Genomic DNA, 21,727 nt, shown 5'->3' with positions numbered 1-21,727 from the left:
TCCCATATAAGAAACAGATCACTTGTCTCCACCAAGAAGAGAGCAATTTTATGCTCTTCTTAATGTCTTCCTATGTCCAAGCTCAGTTCCAAATCAAAAGTTGGTGACAAAAGTCAGTGTCACCTGTATCACGTTCCCTAAAAATGCTTCTAGGGTACCTAAACCTCCGTTGAAGTTTCTGACTGCCCTTCTTGGTCCCTCTCCCCTTGCTGTATTTTGTTTTACTCTTGGAATATTTCCTCTCTGCCCTTATTGTCCAAGTGAGCTTTTCAGTGCCTCTTTCTCTAACTACTTTTGTTCTTGGTCTGTCCCCTCCCCATTTTCAGTTTCTTCACCTCCCTCCCCTCCACACTCCATGATTCCAGCACTTTTCTCTGCTGCTATTTGTTTTTGTTAGAAAGCTGTCAGAAGCTGCTCCTCTGGCCTCCCAGGTGAAACTTATCTCTATTGAGCAGTCAGGCAAATACAGGCAACACAGGGGCGAGCGTTGTAGGGGGGAGCTGAGGAAAATTGGGTCAGTGTCTCTGGGATGAGCTGTGCCGAGCTGAACTGTTGTGGCATTCTGACACTGTGCCAAGATATGAAAAATGACTGAGACAAGCTGAAAGAAAAGCGCTTGCGCACTCCAAACTCTGCCTTCTCCTTTCACAGTAACCTTGCCTTGATGGGAAGTGGCAGCTTGCTCTGCCCCCTGAGGTGCTAGCTCTGCAACCCTCTGTCCTTGCATTGGATATTGTGAATCAATGAGAGCTAAATTGGTGTTTTCTTGGAAAGTGCTGGTGCCTGGGAGATGATCAAGTTGTACTATCCCCAGTGACAAGGCCTGTGGCTTAACTGGTATTGGTGTTTGTGTGAAGTTGTTCTGCAGGCACCCAGTGGAGGTGTTTCAGGAGAAGCTGCTCTTGTTCAGGCTTTCTCTGGGACAGTCCTGAGATGGTAATGTTCACTAAAGCAAAACATGCTAGTCCTAGTGATGGTGGGCTTGCTTCAGCTCGGGTATTAGTTATGAGTGTCTCCAGTGAGCACAGTAGTCATGCACAGAGATTGTAGGACCACATCAAGTGGACAGGGAAAGGGAATGTAAGGTACATGAAAACTGAAAAATCTCATGGTGTGAAAAAAGGGATCCTTCAGAAACAAATGAGAGATGGATTCTGTCTGTGTGTGGAAAGCCTTACTGTAACTGCTGGAATAAAAGGAAGTGGCTTTTGCCTATTTAGATTGCTAGGGGATTTTTTTCCTCCCGACTTGACCTTTGATATACTATTTATAGAGTGATTGGACTGAGGCAATGCCAGGAAAAGCTCCGTGTCATGGGAACAATTATTCTTGCCATCTGCAGGCTGAAGTCCTGAGTGCAGAGAGCTAGCATATCTTAGGCAATTTTGGAAAGGGATAAAGGTGCTTGTGAATGTAAGCTGCTCCCTAACTGGATGCAGCAGCAGGAGGTAAGGTTTAGGTGGAAGCAGAAGGTTTGTGATAACTGCAGTCCTGCCCGTGGAGGCCATTCTTTAGCTGCATGGTGGCCAGTAAGTGTCTACTGTAGTCAATCCAGCCTTATTGACCAAAATTGCAAATGTAAAATACAAGTAACTATAAATTTTAGGTTATAGTCTTTTTTTTTTTTTGCAACTGTCTTTTCATTAGGAAGGTGGGGGAGATGTGAATCATGTTTAATCACTGCAAATCTGCTTTGCTTGGAGTATGCTGTATGATTTCATTTTACTGTTTTCCTTCTGGAAGTAGAAATACCCAGGGGCAGAATGAGAGTTTCAAAGCATGATCCTTTCTCTGTGTCTGCCATCTCTCCTGGAAATACCAGCATGAGATTATAGGTTTATGTAGTCATTAGTTTTTTTCACTAGACAATACAAAAATAATCACTGTGGAGAGATCTTTCCTACTAAGTTTCTCTGGATTCCACTCCATAGTTCCTCAGCTGTCATTTCTGTCATGTGAGTTGAACTGCGTAGGTGAGTCTCTTCCTTACCACTTTCCTTTACACTTTTCCTGTCTCCTTTAAACTCTTTTCTCAGGTTCCTCCCTCAGAGGGAACCTGCCAATCCTATTCTCATTTCACTTCTGAACATCTGAAATGAGATGTAGCCTAGTGTCAACTTTCCATTCATTGTTCCCTGTCTACCCATAATCATGTATGTGGTGAAAGATCTGGCAGTGGGGCAGCCAAGACCACAGGGATCTATCCACACATTTTAATTTGCATATGTTTAAGGGAAATCACAGAATAGCTGAACTTGGAAGAGACCTCTCTGGAGGACATCTTCTCCAACCCCCCCTGCTCAAGCAGGGTCACCTTGAGCAGGTTGCCCAGGACTACGTCCAGACCACTTTTGAATTTCTCCAAGGAGGGAGACTCCGCAACCCCTCTGGGTAACCTTCTCCAGTGCTCCGTCACCCTCATGGTAAAAAGTGTTTCCTTGTGTTCAGAAGGAACCTCCTGTGTTTCAGTTTGTGCCCATCACCTCTGGGCCTGTCACTGGGCACCACTGAAAAGAGCCCGTCTCTGCCCTCTTTGCATCCTCCCTTCAAGTATTTGTGCACATTCATGAGATCCCTGGAAGCCTTCTCTTCTCCAGGCTGAACAGTCCCAGCTCTCTCAGCCTCTCCTCCTGTGAGAGATGCTCCATTGCCTTAATCATCTTTGTGGCCATTTGCTGGATTCTCTCCAATATGTCCAGGTCTCTCTTGTACTGGGGAGCCCAGAAACGGACACAGGACTCCACACATGGCCTCACCAGAGCTGAGTAGAGGGGAAGGATCACCCCCCTTGACCTGCTGGCAACACTCCTCCTAATGCAGCCCAGGGTACCGTTAGCCTTCTTTGCCACAAGGACACATTGCTGGCTCCTGTTCAACTTGGTGTCCACCAGGATGCTTTCTGCTAAGCTGCTTGCCAGGTGGTCACCCCCAGCCTATACTGGTTCATGGGATTATTCCTGCCCAGGTGCAGGACTCTGCACTTCCCTTTGTTGAACTTCATGAGGATCCAGTCAGCCCATTTCTGCAGCCTGTCGATCCCTCTGGATGGCAGCACAGCCCACTGGTGTATCAGCCTCTCCTCCCAGTTTTGTATCATCAGCAAACTTGCTGAGGGTACGCTCTGCCCCATCAACCATGTCATTAGTGAAGATGTTGAACAGTATTGGACCCAGTATTGACCCCTGGGGTACACCGCTAGGTGCTGGCCTCCATCTAGACTTCATTCCAGTGGTCACCACCCTCTGGGCTCAGTTGTTCAGGCAGTTTTCAATTAACCTCACTGTCTGCTCACCTGCCCCATACTTCATCAGGTTGTGTATGAGGATATTATGGGAGACAGTGCTTAAAGCCCATGCTATGTTCTCCGTGAGGACGTAGGCAGATAGGACACAGGAACAGTGGAAGACCCAGCACCTACTGGAATGCCATTTGGATGACAGAGGGAATGGTTGCCAGGGGCCTCTCAAATGTACGGGCAACTGAGTTGCTCCACAGCTCATTAGGTTCCACTGATTGTATTGACTGGGGATGGGATTCAGCTGCCTATCATGGGTATCTGTGCAGAATATGGACTGAGTGTCACGTGCCAGAGATGTTCATGGTCTACTGAGAATGGCACTTGGCTGTGCTCTGTCTGCATAAGTGGGGATCACCATTTACCATTATACTAGCCTGCTCTCTTGATTTTTTTCTTACAGGGAGCCTTCTTAGCTCCCTTCTCCCTGTGATGTGGTTACTTAATATTTTAGGGTTGATTTTTTGCATAGAAAATTAATTAGCCACCGTAGTTGGTGGTTTTTTTGTACTTGACTCACCTTGTAAAAATGATACACCTTAATGGAGACTTTAACTCACTGTATGTACCCCTCTTTCATCTGTTTCTTTTGGTCACTGAGGAGGAATATGATAGCCAAAATGGCAGAAATTCCACCTCTTCTCCGAAAAGGGAGGGAGCATGTGAGGACAGAGAAATATTACTGAAATTTGTTTTGTTGGTGAAACAGCTGCAGTGGAATGTTATTTGTCCAGTTTACACAGGTGTAGTGGAACGCTTATAAATGAGCCTATGTGGCTGCTTCACGTTCTGCTTGATGTTAAATATGGGACAAGGGAGTATTGGACCGGGAGACACTGGGAGGCGGAGATGTGTTTACGTTGTCTGCTACTTTGCTCTCAGTGGCAACTGTATCACAAAATCACTTCAGAAACAGGCTACCTTCCTTCTTAAATGTGGTTAAGCTTTTTTTTTTTTTTGTCTGCTGCTTGTATTGGAAGTTTTTCTCAGAAGCCTGCTGCTTTAGTTAGTAGAAGCATTCTTACTTAAACTTGTAATTTACTGTAAAGTCACCTGTTCTCATGCTGACATCACTCTTCAGCATAAACAAACAATTCTTCATTCACTGACTTTAACTGGGATTACATTCAACAACAGATACTGCCTCAACGAGTAAGAGAGAGAATAGATAGCAAGAAACCACCTAAGTATGACAGCACGAAAAGCATAGCACACTGGACAGTGCTAGGGGAGACAGCAGTAACCTGCCTTTGCATATGGTGCAAGTGTATAGCGGCAAGGACAGTGCATGGATGAAGAAATTAGATTTTGTGAGGCAAATACAAAAGAATAGCTGTAAGTATTCACTCTCTAGTATTTGTTAAGAGTACCTTTTCCAAAGTGTTGTCTCTGTAGTATTGTACTGTATCTGTGGTATGAGTAGATAACATTGTAATCCATTAGGAGACACCACGTCCCTATACAAAGGTTTGTATTCTTGCTGGGTTGGTTGATTGGTTGGTTGGTTTTTATAAGCAGGTGTTGAATGCTTTTGGTCAGGTGGAGTGACTGTGTAGTATTAATGAAATCTTGCATGGCCTTTTAAGCAATAGACTTGCTCTGCCTTATATAAACTGGCTTTCTTTACTGAGGTGGTAGTGCTACTGGAACGTTCATTCCATTATGTAAAACCTACAACATCGCACTTTTGCTTAATACCTTTGTCTAGCTCATCAACAGTGTGCCATCCCTGCAGACCTTATCCCTGCATCCCCAGTCTCAACAGCAAGTTGCCAGTAGACTTCAAAGCACCATGTAAAAAATGTTTGTTTATTTTTAACACAACCATGTTTATTCTAAAATAAATATTATTTACTAAATACCAGACAAATTCTTCTTCATTCACAGCTTTGTCTAGCTTTCCATATGATTTGCAATTGGGCTAGAGATTAATCTACCTGAATTCTCTTAGCACTACCCTTGTAGGGCAAGTATGTTTTTGCACTGCAGGGATAAAGTCTGTATCCTCTGTAGATTTCCTTTTAGCATCACATAGACTGCAGGCATTGTAATTACCTGTTCATTTTCACTATTGTGACTAGCAGCAAGGTCATTGTCGCACTTCATGTCAGGGTCTGTATAACTGAATGAAGAAAAAGAACCATTCTCCAGGGTCTACCTTGACAAGTGGAACGAATGTGCCATTAGTTCTAAACCTTGACAAAAGCTTGAGACGGGGTTCAATGCAAGAAAAACCAGATGAGATAAAATGACTTGTAAGAAAATAAAGACATTCACATTCAGTTCAGCATTCTTAAATTTATTCTTAAATAGATAAAGGAAGATCCCTGAAAGTGGTAAATTTTGGTTGAATGACTGTGCACTGAGGTGGATGAGAACTTCCCATTCATAATACTCATAGTTTCAGTACAGGTGTATTTGCCAAGAAATGTGAAAATTATATTCTACATCTGTGGCTGTTAGCAGAGCCTTAAACTGAATGAAAGGGATACAATTCATAAAGTGGACAAAATTTTACTTACTTTTTGTCCGTAGGAACATAGGGACAGATCTTTCTATATGAGAATAATTTGATTTTTCTGCTGGATAAAGGCCTGAAGGCAAAGGCAGTTGCTCTTTCCTTACCATCATCCATCATATGCAAAATTACAATCTATTCTTCCCCATTCCTTTCCATATGGCAATGTATCACATACTGCATGTTGTCATTTTCTGAGTGCTGGGAAGAATCGGTGTTCTCCTATCTAATAGCTATCATTCAGAGTTATTGAAGTCCCTTTTATGGTCTGAACTGTTCCAGGACTTACCACTCTTATCACAGTACATGTGGAGGTTACTCTGCAGCCAAGAAGACTTCTGACAGAGAGGATGAAGTAATATAACAGGCATAAAGCTGATGAGACTCCACAGATGTTATTGGCTGTTACGTCTGGACTGCGGCTGTAACCTTTTCAGCTTTGTTAAGGTTTGCATACCTGCAGTCCCACAGTATACATCAAAAATTCTACAATGGGCTTTGAAAACCCACAGCAAAGGCAGTTGAACACATATGAGAAGAGGGTTAGATAAGCAAGCTACTCTGTTTTTCTGGAGTTGTTTATTTGTTAAGAAAGATGCATCAATGGCCACTCAGCAGCGATGTGGGTTGGAAATATTTCCAAATAATTGTTATTGGAGGTGGAAGCCTGTAAGTACAGTAAGTAATAACCAGATGGGCTAATTCTGCAGCTTCTGGTGTGGCGTTCTGTTTCAGAACATTCATTAAATACTCTAATTTTGTATTAACACCTGTATGCAATATTCTTCTCTTACACATTTTTCTTTTTTTACATAACTTTTTGCTACCCACAATCCTTTGGAATGTTCTGCTTATGGTAATCACTAGGGCAGTTCTTCACTTGAGTGTGTTCCTTGTGTCTTTTGACAGCAAATGTTCATCTGGGGTCTATCTGAAAGTTTCCCCTTCCCTGTAAATGCTCTTTATTGTGAAGTTAACTAACCAATGTCAGTCCACAAATGAACTTTCACCTGAGCTTGTTAGTCTGTAAAATAAGAGCTGTATCTATTTATATAGAAAATCAGCTTTAGAAAACTTACATAAAACTGACATAAAAATTGTAAAAGCTTTATCCTACCACTTCAGTGTAAGATCCAAGCACCTTCTGTTATGTAATTCATCATAGCATCTTTGCCAAACCTAGAATTTGCCATACTCCCATATTGTTAATAAATTATTATTTTTTTCATTTTCTTTCCCTGTAGGATGGATTTCTGTCCTTGTTTCAGTTTTTTGCATAGGCATGTTCCTGTGCATTTGCAGATTAAATTTGACTAAATCAGGAGGCTTTTATCCATTATTGGGAAGTTTCCAGACCTACAGGGAAACAATAGGTCTGCCAATCTGAGCGCCTGCTCCTAATTTTGATGCTAAATCAACTATGGTAGCTTAAATTACTTTAAGCAATGAAACTGTTGAAGACAGCATAAAAAATCCATTTTGGTAGCTGTATTGGGTGGGGAGGAGGAGGTGTGGATGATACCTGTAACTGCTAAGGCTATTTCCAGACAGATCACATGACTATGCTCTTTGGCTCCTCCAACACTAAAGCTCTTTGAGTGAGTAATGAGAAGACAATTATTTCAGATGGCCAGAGCTGTCTCTGGACTGGTTCTCTTTCATCTGCCAATGAATCAATTTAAGCACCTATTGTATAGAATAAAATAAACTGTTTTGAAATTGCAACTTCAACTATACATGCTCCATAAAGCAGCAAAACCACTAGTAGATACTATATGTAATAATTTCTCCCTGCAGCAGCAGCCTGAGTTTAATGTAAATAAGACTGCATTGTTTCTGGAATCTGAATTAATGAGTTTCCTGCTTTTGCATCTCTCATTTTCCTCCTCTTAGCCTGTCCCCTTGGTTTCTTTAAAGTATCTGTGGGAGATGACCCCTGCTATCTATGCCCTGCCCACAGCCACGCTCCACTGCCAGGTTCCAGTGAATGTGTGTGTCAGAACCGCTACTATCGATCTGCTTCGGACAATTCTGATGCTCCCTGCACTGGTAAGTATTTGGATGGAGTGTTTGAAAGCAAGAAGGGCAGCTAATGAGAGAGAATGTGCCTGAATGATTCAGGGGAGTTGCAATTCACCTCTTCTCATGACCTCTGAAGTAACCCAAAACTTCCCTTTGCTCCTCCAGTTGACTACAGTGTATATCCACTCACTGAATGTAAATGAGAAGGCAGAAGTGTACCCACATGCTTTTTACAATGTTGATGCATTGGTGAAACTATGTTTTGAGAATACTGGGGTGTTGCAATACTAGCTGCTCAGAAATGAAAAATGTCAAATTTTAGATAACTCCTGCAACCTTAAATAAGTCCATTGCAAATGTGCATAAGGTACAACTTTTAATAATAATATACTAATTTCTCATGAAATGCTAAACTCATTTCATACACAGGGTAAACATTGTTCATTGAAGGAGTTGACCAGTATTTTCTTCCCTTTATCACTGAAAGTGTGAAGACCATATTTACTGCACAGAATTAAAATTCTGCAAATTTTATTTATGGGAAAATAATTAATTTTTTCATTGGCTTCTCTATGGTTCTCATCAGTTTTGACTTTTCACAGTCATTGGTTATGAATATTAATAGGTCAAGAAAATAATTAGATGCAGAAAATGAAATAAAGTTATTGATTAGCACTCAAAAATATAGTTTAAAAAATATATCAAACATCACCCTTAAACTTTGTGGAAGTGACAGGGAAAAAAATTAACTTTCTAAAGCATCTTGCAAACACTTTATGGCTCTGAAGTTAAACACTCAGAAATTAGGAAATGCGATTGTGTTGTTTTTCTGTAATCCTTTGCTTCCTATACTGCACAGAATCCATCTTCAGCAGCATCAAGCAATCTTTACCTCACAGGGATTATTTTTCCTTTATCTATCTAAAGTTATCTATCCTTTGCATTGACTGTGATAAGAATCCTCAGGGAAAACTAATATGTGATCATGCAATTAAATATTACACAATGCAAATGCTGAGTGGCCCAGTTAAGATCACAAAAGAAAATTTAATTCTGACATTCCCTGATGTACAAATGCTTCATCTTGTCAGTAATACATTTTTTAAACAGTCTTCTGTGTGCAATTTTCCAGCATAATTTATTTTTTTTAACAATACTGGAAATGTGAGTCCCCAGGGAAATACAGCTATTGGAAATACTCAAATGCTCTAGCAATGAATTAGATTGCAGCCAGAGAGATCCCCCAAAAAGACTTCATCCACCTGTACTAATTGAAGGTGTCATCCTTTATACTACTGATCAGTGTTAGAGAAAAGGCTTTGCCCTTAGTTTTCATTGATATTTCTTCCCGATAGAGTAATGATGAGAATGAAGATTCTTGGATTTCATTATGGCCTTTGGAGGGAAATGTTCTGTAAATCATGTTTCCCTTGCCCCTCCCTGTTACTGAGCTCAGCCTTTCTGTCCCTGCCCTTCCAGTCTTGCTTTGTGCCCATGCCCAGCTTTAGCAGTGCAACACTGCTGCTTATTTTCACCTGTCTGAGCTTTTCATTTTCTGGCTCCAGTATCTTGTCCCATTCTCATCCCCATGCCATCTTCTCATCCTCTGCATTTTCTTCCTTCTCTTCACTATCTCTGTGCCAGTGGGGGAAGTGTTGGATGCACAGAACAGGCAGTTTATCAGCTGTCAGGTTACTCCTGATGCCATTCGGGAATCTGGCTGGCAACAGAAATAATCATAGGGAAACTGATGTTCAGTTCCTGCAATAGATGGAACAGGCTAAGTGAAGTCTGAGAGAGTTCCGAGATATTGGGTGCCAAAGGAGAGAATTAGAGGTCTCAGTAGAGACAAATCTTTACTAAGTTTGTGCAAAGTTTAAAATTTCAAAGGCTTGGAATTTCGCTAAACACTGGCTGTTCTTTTAGGGAAAAGTAAAAGTCGCACCCTTGAAACAAAGACCCTTCCTGTTAATTTTGTTTCTTTAAAATGTACTAGTACAGTTGCTCCTTTGTGTATGTAAGTATATGTTTGATGTATCAAAAAATATATTTTTCTTAGCCTTGTTCAGGGAAACAACTAGAGAAGAGTAAGAATAAGAAGAAAAATCAACTTGTTCTCCTGTTCTTTTCCCCCTTCTTTGTCTTCTCCCCTCCCCCACCTCGTTCCCATTCTTTCATGGGATTTTGATCTTCTGTCTTCTAGGCATCCCGTCTGCTCCCCGTGACCTTAGCTATGAAATTGTTGGCTCCAACGTGCTCCTGACCTGGCGCCTCCCCAAGGACCTGGGTGGCCGCAAGGATGTTTTCTTCAATGTCATCTGCAAAGTATGCCCAGCAGGGTCCTCAGGGCCATGCGTGCGCTGTGGGGACAGCGTACAATTTGAACCACGCCAAGTGGGCCTGACAGAAAGTCGTGTGCAAGTCTCCAACCTCTTGGCCCGTGTGCAGTACACCTTTGAGATCCAGGCTGTCAACTTGGTGACTGAATTGAGTTCAGAAGCACCCCACTATGCCACCATCAATGTTAGCACCAGCCAGTCAGGTGAGGAGATCCCTGCGTATGAGTCCCAAAGTTTCCAGTTCTGTCTCTCATTTGATTTGCTTTTATCTTTTGAATCCTAGAGCTTTGTCTTCTTACTTGTGTGTTGTGCCCTTTTTCATCTTGCCCTGCTAGCTCCATGATTTCACTTCTGCCCTTCTCATTCCTGCTTTCTCTGAATGGGCTTTCCTTTCTTCCCTCTTGACAGAAAAACTGAGTTTAGCAGCTGATGTGGTTATATATGGAGAAGAGTTGTTGGGGCGGACGCTGCCCCAGAGAAGAAGGCAACGGGAGATGTGGTTCTGTGGGTCAGACCAAGCGTATTGCTTCACTGTGCAAGACAGGGGACTCTGTCGGGGTTTGACGGGGATGTTGTGAGCATCAGCTTGCCACAGCAAGTCTTAGAGAGCATTTCTTCATTTCCTCTTCACCTTCTCTATCTCCTACTCTTCTCCATTTCATCTTCTTATACTTCAGTCAGTCTTTCTAGCATTTTTCACCTGTTCACTTTTCTTTTTTGTCTATGTTTTGACATACTCTGTTTTCCCATCCTTTCTTGTTGCCATACACCACCTTCCATTCTCCTCATTTCAGTTCATACTCTAGTGCACTTTAACAAGTGGTACTGAGTGTTTCATCAAATATGTCCACCTTTGCCTTGCTGCATATCGAAGTAAGGAATTGGAAAATATAGAGACAGATAGGTACTGTCTAATGATGAAGATACAGTTAAAGATACAGGTAGGCGCTGTATGACAAGAAAGAATGTATGCAATGATATTTACTCATCACCTAAATATATGTGACCCTGGGATGGGATGTGTTAATGCTGTGCAGTCCTGTGGGTTATAAAAGGATATGAAAACTACAGTTTACTGAAAGTGCTCTGGGTTCTTCTGCATGCCATGTATTTTCTTCTACCTTGTTTGTGCCTTTTCAACTTTGCTGTTCTGATAAGTGGTCTTGGAATATTATTCTCCTGTCAATAGGAAACAAAGATTAATTTTTTTTTGCTTGTTACATGGCAGAAATGTGAAAATGTGGTGTTGTTGCAGAAACACTAGGCCAACAGCGATATGTTTCAAAAGTTAACTTTCTTTAATGATTTCAAAATGCAGCAGTCAAACAGGAATGTTATGTGGTATTGAGATATAACAGCCAGATTGAACAGGAATATTAGGTGGTAAATGCTGCGACAAACTCAACTTATTTACATGTTCAGGATGTCAGTTAGGAACTATCACTGCACAAACTGTAACGAAATCTAAGCTTAGAATGATGACTCAAAATGCTTGTATCACCAATTACGCGAGGCACTGAATCCCGGGAAGTTCACTTAGATGGTGTCCTGATCTAAGGGGAGAGTCTCTGACTGCAGATCCACTGCTCCGAGGAAGACTGGCTCAAAGGGGTCTCCTGGCTGGCTTCATTTATACCCTAGGTCAGGTCGGGGCTTGTGGTCGTATGTGGTCAGGGGTCTAGAAACTTCTCTTAACCGAGATGATGCATTGGATGAGGTGCTTCTGGCAGGCTCAGGTAGCTGGAGTGCGTGACTTGGGGCACTCTGTGTACGTGACTCCACATGGGCTGGGCAGCTCGACCCCCAAACCACAGCTTCTAGTTTAGCCTTTTCCTTTCAGCGGTCGAGAACTTTCAGTCTTTATCAGGGCGGGTGAACCTGCCACACTTGTACAGTTCTATCAAAGGTGCTGTGATCCTTGTAACTAGGAACTAAACCACAGGGATGACTAAACTGAAATACTAATGGTTTGTGTGGGCATTCAAAGGAAGGGGAGAGATTAAAGAGTTGAAGAGTAGGTCAGACTGATGGATAGCATACAGAAGGCTTATATATATGGAGGAAAATGGAGAACAGCATCAAGCAAATTCTGATTTTCTGTAAATACCATATACGAGGACTGGAACTGGAGAAAGCCACATGCATACAGGCATACAGTTCTGCTAAATGTCAACAATAAGAAACTGGGCATATGTTGTTCTTTACAAGCATGTATAAGCTAGTATGGAGAGGAATTGTACACAGCTTGTTTAAGAGGATATAATGAGGAGTAATGTGAGGAGGAGGATAAAGGGGGAACAATTTGAACTGAGTGAGAGCAAATGTCTATAAACATTTAGAGATGTGTAAATGTTAAACTCAAACAAATCCCTAATGAGATTCCACACTGTAGTTGTGGAAATCCCTGCAAAACCAGGCTTCAGTAATGCTCAAGAGAAATGCTGCAAAACCAGATGTGGCATCATGCTCTTGGTTAAATCACATCTTGTCATTTCTGCTTCTGTGCTATGGAAAGGAAGGGAATATATATACACCCCAAGTAATTTCCTACTGTTATCTGGTGCCAGGGGCTTGACAACATCAGTTTCTTCCCTTTGAAATGTTACCTGACAGGCATTGAGTAGCAGAGCATGTATAGGATACCTGGTCCCCTTAAGAGGCTGGCTGCAAGTGGGTGATCAGTTTTTGTTTACAGTAAAAGATGTAGCTGAGTAATTTGTATGGTAATTGCAGGCAGTTCCTTTGGCTTCTCCTGGAGAGAGGTGGGTGTTCTGTTAACATCCTAAAGAATTCTCTTTCTTCGTGCTTCTCATCTCAGCCTTCTTCATCTATATCTGAGGTAATTTAATTGAGTAGCTGCTTCCTTCTCCTGCCTGGAATCACCAAATCTACCCTCTTCTTTTGCTTCTGTTTGGCTTTTCTGACCACTCCTGTTCCTCCAGGTGTCTCTTGCTGTCTCTGGGTGTGTTGGGTGTCTCTCTTTAAGGTGCCTCTCTTGTGCACTGAAACAGTTCCAGGGGAGGCCAACTTAAACAGCAATGTGTACTGAATGGCTTCTTTGTGTGTTTGGGTTTTTTTCCCTTGCTCTTCCTCAAGATTGTTAGGAGTGAGCTTGAGATGAGCTGCCCTCGATTCATAGTGACAGCTCATACTAACAAGGCCCTGCTTCCTCCATCACGTGGCCTGTCTCATCCATATCCCCCTCCCTTCAATCCCTTCAGCAGCTTTTCACTTTAGCATGGCTTATTGTTGTTGTTGTGTTATTATAACAATTATTATTATTACTATTATTATTATACAAGCAGAGTTGGACATTTCAGGATCTTATGTTCTGAAAGAGAAGGAGGGGAGAGGAAGGTATGAAGAGTATTGTTCTGATTTTGGCTGGGATAGAGTTAATTTTCTTCTCAATACCTGATACAGTGTGTTTTGGATTTAGTGTGAGAATAATATTGATAACACACTGATGGTTTAGTTGTTGCTAAGTATGCTTACCCTAAGTTAAGGATTTTTCAGTTCCCCACGGTCTGCTAACAAGCAGGTGCACAAGAAGCTGGGAGGGAGCATGGCCAGGACAGCTGACCTGAACTAGCCAAAGGGATATTCCATGCCATAGAATGTCACGCTCAGTATATAAACCAGGGGGAGTTGGCCAGGAGGGGCAGATCACTGCTCAGGCATTGGTCAGTAGGTGGTGAGCAATTGTATTGTGCATCACTTGTCTTTTCTTGTTTTTCTTCTCTCCTTTATTTTATTTTATTTTATTTTATTTCATTCCTTTTCATTACAATTATTATTATGGTTTATTATTATTACTGTTAGTATTACATTTTATTTTACTTTAATTATTAAATAGTTCTTATCTCAACCCATGAGTTTTACCTTTTTTTTTCCCCCCTCTCCCAATTCTCTCCCCTGTCCCACTTGGTGGAGGGCAGGGGAGTGAGCGAGCAGCTGTGTGGTGTCTAGTTGATGGCTGGGCTTAAACCACGACAGGTATAAAAAAGCAAACTGGAGAAAGATAAGCTTTCAGAATAAATGGCCATAGCAAAAATTTTCTCTCTGTTGAATTAAAGGTGACCAAAGAAAGACCCTCCAGCCCTGGCAGTTTCTGAATATCTGCTTACTCATACATCAGTCAGAGTTAGCTTGCTTCTTCCAGTTGCTGATCCAAAAAGTGCTTCTCCCCACCCTCTGCCCCTTTGTTAAGGGTATCTTGGGCAATATTCTGTGCTGGAACAGTTCTACGTCTCTTTTTCCCCTGCTAGCTATTTGCTCTTCATTTTTGTCTCCAAAACACTGTTCATCTGAGAGTTTGCTTATCCCTAACAGTCTGCTAGCCCTTTGGTTATACAATCTTGTTTTTCTGTGGTAGTCTGATTATGATGTTCCTACTCTTCAGTGACTGTGTGTCTGAAGACAGAATAAGAAGGGCTAGCACTGAAAAACTTCCTTTGATGTAGTAAGACTTAACCTTCTATAGCAAAAAGCATCTGAAACCTGTTTGGATGGTAATAATAAAACCTGCTTAGATAGTAATAGTATGACATGCAAATATGATATGCAAATTACCAGAAGGAAAAACTGTCCATAGATGAGACAAGAGAGAAGGGAATTGCTTTCACTTTTTTCACAGGTTTGAAGTGCTGAGGGTGGATACCTAAAGAACTGTCAGGATATATAGAAAGATGTTGGGAGGCTGTTCCAGACAGCATGAACTGCATGAAGAAAGACTATTGTGTAATTGTAGTGGAGTTACGCTTCTTCACAGATGGGAACCTGACACAAAGAAAGCAAAGAACTTAAAATCCAACCATATTATCTAAAAAAAAAAAATTAAACTGACTAAAATTTTAATTATTATTTTAACATATTCAAGTGTACTTATCAGGCTAAACAAATATCTCTTCTCATGTGTCAGGACAGAAGTGAGGTTTTCCTTTAAAGGATTGTGAAAAAAACGTTCTCTGTGCACAGCTATAGGTACCTGTCCATTTTTTTTCCTACACCTTCCACTGAAGCATGTGGTAATATCTGTTGCCAGAGACATGCTACTGAACTTATTCATTCAGGCAGTTGTTACATACCTAGAATGAAGAGGAAGAGAGAAAGACAGCAGACCCAAATGTTGGAGCAAATATATGCAGACTTTTAAAAGCAAGTAGATTCTTTTTTTAAACTGAATCCAGACATTATGAGAGATAATGGAGATATGCGAGGATAAAGGTTATGTGACCAGGTTGCCTTGTACCTGTGAAAAGATATGTAGAAGCCTTCTACATCCATTGGATTCAGAGCAGTGGGACCTGGCAATACCAAAAATCTGTAGAACTGCAGAAATGGAAGCTAGACAGACTGAAGGCTTGTGTAAGAGGCTGAATGGGGACAAGGACAGTTATGGGTAGTGCCAGGAAATTTAAGAGGACCTGACAGAAGATATTCAGGTGAAATAGTGTGAGAAGAGGAAAAGAATTAAATGCCAAGTATGATTATGAGATTATAAAGGGAAATGGATGAGTTGCTTGAAGATGTTTGCTTTTCCAAAGAGAGACAAGATTCTAGTAGACTTAGTTGGCAAGAGCAGGGACACAGATGAGGCGTTTTCTTGATCAAAACAGGAAAGGAATAAAAAGAGAGCTGTCAAAAGCTACATACTACTGTGTTTTGCCAGGCTAAAACCAGCAGGTGAAGCAAGTGGAGTGTGAGCTCTGTGTTTGTTATGCTCTGAATGAACTACATTAGTTTCAAAGTAACAAGCTGTTTATTTATTTACAATCTAATTGCCAACTCTGAGCACTCACCAAAGGTTCCTGAGAATTTAATTTTTTTTTATTGTTTTCTTCTTACATAGGGACAACAAAAATACTCTTAAGGTTTAATTTTTCCCTTAGTGACATTTGTCAACTTTGCCATCTTCAGCAGATTTGCCCAATTATGTCTGGGACTTAATAAAAATTTCTGTGGTCGCTAGACAAAAAGAAACTTCCAGTTTCTCTCTTTACTATGCCCTATCTCTGCAGCACGGGCAGAGAATAAATGTGCTTGTTTTCACATTTCAGGTTTCAGCAACTGTTTAAATGAAGACAAACTTTTTCAGCAAGTAGAAATAGGAGGTGCATAGTAAAACGTGGCACCTTGTGGCATAAAGGATTTTGTCCTGTTTATTAGGAATGAGTGGAACCCATACACAAAAAGTTGTAATAATAGAGGTAAGGGAAGTGAAAATAACTAAGTAATTTGCCTTTCTAAAGCACTTTCCATCCACAGGAAGTAAAGTACAAGGTTATGATAGAAGAAAACCCAAGATACTTTTAAAGTATTTAGAGGTATTTAGAGAAAGGGGTTGGAACTAAACTGGAGTCTGTGGAAAAGACATAGGACATTCTCAAAATCAAGATAAGATATTAAACACATAAAGAAGGGAATTTCCATGCTGTATTCAGACTGATCGTCCTTGAAGATGATATGTGGGAAGATGTGTGGAACAAAGCTAGGGTCTTCATGCCATTTGCTTAGAATATGAGTATCATAGGATACCTGAAGAGGTGACGAAGGAGAAATAAGAATGTGAGAGTGGTAGATTTGGGGCTAGTATTAGAGAATATGGAGGCATATTAGAGAACATCAGAGGCATAGCTGAGGCTGATCAAACCATATGAAATATAATGAATGAGACACTGGATGCTTTCAGAAGGGGAAGAAAACCCATAAATAACTAGAAAGAACACAGAGACCCTCACAGGGTTTAGTTTGAAAACCAATTAAGTGATGACCTGTGAGCCAGTTGTCTGAAGTCCTGTTACAGTCCATGGATCTCTAGTCAGTACTGCTGAGTGAGTGATTCAGCTGTCTGGTGAGAATCAGAAGATAGCTGAACTTGGAAGAGACCTCTCTGGAGGACATCTTCTCCAACCCCCCCTGCTCAAGCAGGGTCACCTTGAGCAGGTTGCCCAGGACTACGTCCAGACCACTTTTGAATTTCTCCAAGGAGGGAGACTCCACAACCCCTCTGGGTAACCTTCTCCAGTGCTCCGTCACCCTCATGGTAAAAAGTGTTTCCTTGTGTTCAGAAGGAACCTCCTGTGTTTCAGTTTGTGCCCATCACCTCTGGGCCTGTCACTGGGCACCACTGAAAAGAGCCCGTCTCTGCCCTCTCTGCATCCTCCCTTCAAGTATTTGTGCACATTCATGAGATCCCTGGAAGCCTTCTCTTCTCCAGGCTGAACAGTCCCAGCTCTCTCAGCCTCTCCTCCTGTGAGAGATGCTCCATTGCCTTAATCATCTTTGTGGCCGTTTGCTGGATTCTCTCCAATATGTCCAGGTCTCTCTTGTACTGGGGAGCCCAGAAACGGACACAGGACTCCACACATGGCCTCACCAGAGCTGAGTAGAGGGGAAGGATCACCCCCCTTGACCTGCTGGCAACACTCCTCCTAATGCAGCCCAGGGTACCGTTAGCCTTCTTTGCCACAAGGACACATTGCTGGCTCCTGTTCAACTTGGTGTCCACCAGGATGCTTTCTGCTAAGCTGCTTGCCAGGTGGTCACCCCCAGCCTATACTGGTTCATGGGATTATTCCTGCCCAGGTGCAGGACTCTGCACTTCCCTTTGTTGAACTTCATGAGGATCCAGTCAGCCCATTTCTGCAGCCTGTCGATCCCTCTGGATGGCAGCACAGCCCACTGGTGTATCAGCCTCTCCTCCCAGTTTTGTATCATCAGCAAACTTGCTGAGGGTACGCTCTGCCCCATCAACCATGTCATTAGTGAAGATGTTGAACAGTATTGGACCCAGTATTGACCCCTGGGGTACACCGCTAGGTGCTGGCCTCCATCTAGACTTCATTCCAGTGGTCACCACCCTCTGGGCTCAGTTGTTCAGGCAGTTTTCAATTAACCTCACTGTCTGCTCACCTGCCCCATACTTCATCAGGTTGTGTATGAGGATATTATGGGAGACAGTGCTTAAAGCCCATGCTATGTTCTCCGTGAGGACGTAGGCAGATAGGACACAGGAACAGTGGAAGACCCAGCACCTACTGGAATGCCATTTGGATGACAGAGGGAATGGTTGCCAGGGGCCTCTCAAATGTACGGGCAACTGAGTTGCTCCACGGCTCATTAGGTTCCACTGATTGTATTGACTGGGGATGGGATTCAGCTGCCTATCATGGGTATCTGTGCAGAATATGGACTGAGTGTCACGTGCCAGAGATGTTCATGGTCTACTGAGAATGGCACTTGGCTGTGCTCTGTCTGCATAAGTGGGGATCACCATGTACCATTATTCTAGCCTGCACTTCCCTCACATTCCTTCCTTACATGTTGATTTAGGTAGATTTTTAGGCTTGCAGGCACATGTTGTTGGTCTGAGCAGATACTACAGTCAAGGACATCAGCTTTATTAGAAAACAGCAGAAACGTGTCAAACTTTAATAACTCAGAGAATGTAGCATTTTCAAGGTACTCAAAATATCTTCTTTCCACCCCTGTGTGTTAACAAGAAAAATTTGTCCTGCCACGTAGAAGAGTTGCAACTGACAGCCCACCAAAAATAGAATCTGGGTGGTGTATTTCTCTGTTGTTTGGACTGCTTTACAGCTTTGATTATGTTTTATATGTGCAAGAATTTTCCATACATTTGCTATTTTATAAATAGTATGCAAAAAGCAGTCCTTTTTCCATCTTCCTTAGAGGTCTGGTCTCACATGTTGTCTGCACTCATAATAGAATAAATATAGAATAGAATAGAATAGAATAGAATAGAATAGAATAGAATAGAATAGAATAGAATAGAATAGTTCAATTGGAAGGGACCTACAACCATTATCTAGTCCAACTTCCCAGACTGGATTGAATCAGGCCCTGTGATTTCAGCTGTCATGAGATGCAGACCTAGCATGTCTTCATTTATAAAACCCATGTGAAAAGAGCAAAATGAATAAAAGTGGCAAATCAACATAGAACTGGACACTTATATACATGAAACAAGCTTTGAAAGCAATGTTCTGTTATAAACGTTCTTAATAGTCGGCATGCATACAAAGGAAAATACTCATTTAGCACTTCTGTGGCAGCAGAGGTAGTGTAGTTTGGATGTTGTGTTAAGACATAAACCCTTGAGCTTTATATTTCCTAATTTATTAACACTGGGAGAGTAACTTTATCATACACTAATGATGGGAAGTACGTACTTAGTCCACCCACAAATATGTTTTGCATCACCTTAGTATTAGTATTCTCGTTACCTTAGTATGAAATTTTTCAAAGGAGAAATATAGATATCTCTTTTACTTGAAGTGGTGGGAGAGCTCCCTGGCCAGCATTTCATAAGTTTTCTCCTTAAAAGAGAGGCAAACACATGTATCAAAATCTGAACTCTGTCTCAGAGAGGTAGATTAAAGCCAATCCGTCTTGCATTGATTCATAGCTATTTTTAATACTGAGCATTTTTACTCGTTTAGGCTTTTGCCTTAAGTAGTATCTGCTTATTAGGTACATATACCGAAATGACTATTTTTAATACAGCAGACTACGTTATCATAGGCATCCCCACCACCCCCAAATTACCCTGAGTGATGGACATACCTGGATAATAGGGGCATTCTAAAATGCTGCGGCGCATAGTTAAGAGATATACACAGTGTAATTCTGGGCAAAGCTACTCCAGTGATATTTTGCTTATGTTTCCCAATATTTCTCATTCCACTAGCTTTAACCTGCTTCTGCATACTGCCCATCTGAGTAGAGTAGCATTTATCATCATTGTTCTGGTGCAGATTTTGCTGTGCCTAAATGTACTATGCACAGTGCCAGCTCAGGTCTTTGTACCCTTGGCAAAAGATAACCTGTTGATGGGTAGCTGAAAATTCATAGAACATATTAACATCAGAATAGATATGTTTTAACTAAATTACAGGTCAAATATCCCTAGTTGACTTTGACTTCCTTCCAGGTAGGGGAAAAATTGTGGATTGGGAAGAAATGATAGGGGTGGCAAGAATAACTGATGGATGTGGGAAGGAGAGGAATGAAAAGAGATGGAAGGGCAGGAATGGAGGGGAGATTTAACTTTGATCATTCTGCAAAATCTTCATTTGAAACTAGAAGGAAGTGGGCTCTTCCCTGACACTATAGCTGTGTATTTAGGTTTGCACCTCTCCCTGTGTATGCTTTATGACCCATCAGAAGGAAGTTAAATTTTTCACAACATTAAAATGTAGTGAAATCTGTCTTCATCAAATGTTAACTCACCAATTATCCCATTCTCCTCACATTATCATTTGCATACAGTGTTATTCGTTTATGTCTCAAATGCTACATATGGTCTTGGTTAATTGCTGCTGTCTTCCATCCTTGTCTCGACATTGTCATTAGCAGGTGAAGTAGTTGTGCAGTCTTGTTTGAAAGACAAGCAATTGTAAAAAATAAAAGGAGTAAGGATGAGAGAAAGCATTTTATTGTTTATACTCTTACATTTTTGTTTCATTTACATTTTTAACTGGTTCCCACTTGCCTGAGATGTTTGAAGCCCATTTGAATTATGTCTTTCAGAATAATTTTATCTTGTTATTAAAAACAAACCTTTTATCTTTTTCACAACTAATGAGGGAAGAAAATGCTATTCTGCAGTTTTTGATCATTTGCCAAATGTCTCTGCTTCATTCCTCATATCAAGGAAGTTTATGTCTATTGTGTAAAACCAGTGGAGTTAGGTGGCAGCTTTTCATTGGCATGCTGTTTCTGGAAAATTTAAATGTTGCTGAAAATGTTACTTCCATTAGGAAAATGAGGGTTCCCTAGCTGCCTACCTGGAGGTTTCTTGGCAACGTGACATTTTGCTTGCAGAGAGAAAGCAAAACTTGAGAAGAGCTTTGTGGACAGACAGCTGGCAGGCTGAAAGATCCTCTTCCAATTATCCTGAAATTTTTGCTTGGAAATCTCTTCCTTACAAGAAACTCATATTCTTTTAGCTTTTGCATGAACCTGGAGAGTGTGTGTGTGTATAAATTCATGGATGTTTTCTGTAGAAGTGGATTTTCATTCTCCAGAAAGCTTCACATGCAAGTGGCTTTAACAACCATTCATCTCCCTTCTGAGGAACATCCAGCTCTGGGGACATTTTTTAGAAGAACTAACTACTTCAGGAAAGGGCCCGCTATTAAATAGATGTTCTGTACTTTTGTTGTCTCAGGAGGACAAAAAAATGAAAAGCAAAACTACCCCAAATAGTAGCTTGGATTGTTTCTTATTGTAATCTAATTTTAGTTCAGTGAGCAGTGTTTGAATCATTAATCATATTATCTTCAAGATAATATTTTGTTTCCTTCCTACTGATTTAATGAATATCAGGTTAGTGAGAAGTAATGGCAATTACACAACTCTCAAAGTCTTGAACTGAACTTCAGACTTTTAGAACAGGCAATCAAAAGATTTCCAAAATTGGTAGACACAAGTTCCTGCTTGCTTTCTGGTTTAGATTCATGCTTCCAAAGCCCTCTTTTGTGTTTGATGTCCAGATCCTTGCTTTCTACATAAAGGGAAGTTGACATT

The 21,727-nt window shown here is 41.3% G+C and overlaps 1 protein-coding gene across 8 annotated transcripts in view; it reads left to right on the top strand.

Annotated features, from left to right (window-relative positions):
• Window positions 1-21,727, top strand: part of LOC142033973 (ephrin type-B receptor 5) — an 82,596-nt gene that overhangs the window by 44,443 nt on the left and 16,426 nt on the right. For all 8 annotated transcript variants that reach the window (XM_075034660.1, XM_075034659.1, XM_075034658.1 and 5 more), the window contains 2 exons: window positions 7,707-7,862; window positions 10,039-10,377. In XM_075034660.1, coding sequence (XP_074890761.1) covers window positions 7,707-7,862; window positions 10,039-10,377 — 495 coding nt within the window. The remainder of the gene's footprint in view (window positions 1-7,706; window positions 7,863-10,038; window positions 10,378-21,727) is intronic.

This window comes from Buteo buteo, chromosome 8 (assembly GCF_964188355.1).
Source record: "Buteo buteo chromosome 8, bButBut1.hap1.1, whole genome shotgun sequence".
Classification (NCBI taxonomy): domain Eukaryota; kingdom Metazoa; phylum Chordata; class Aves; order Accipitriformes; family Accipitridae; genus Buteo; species Buteo buteo.
This window is presented reverse-complemented; position numbering and strand designations above follow the sequence as displayed.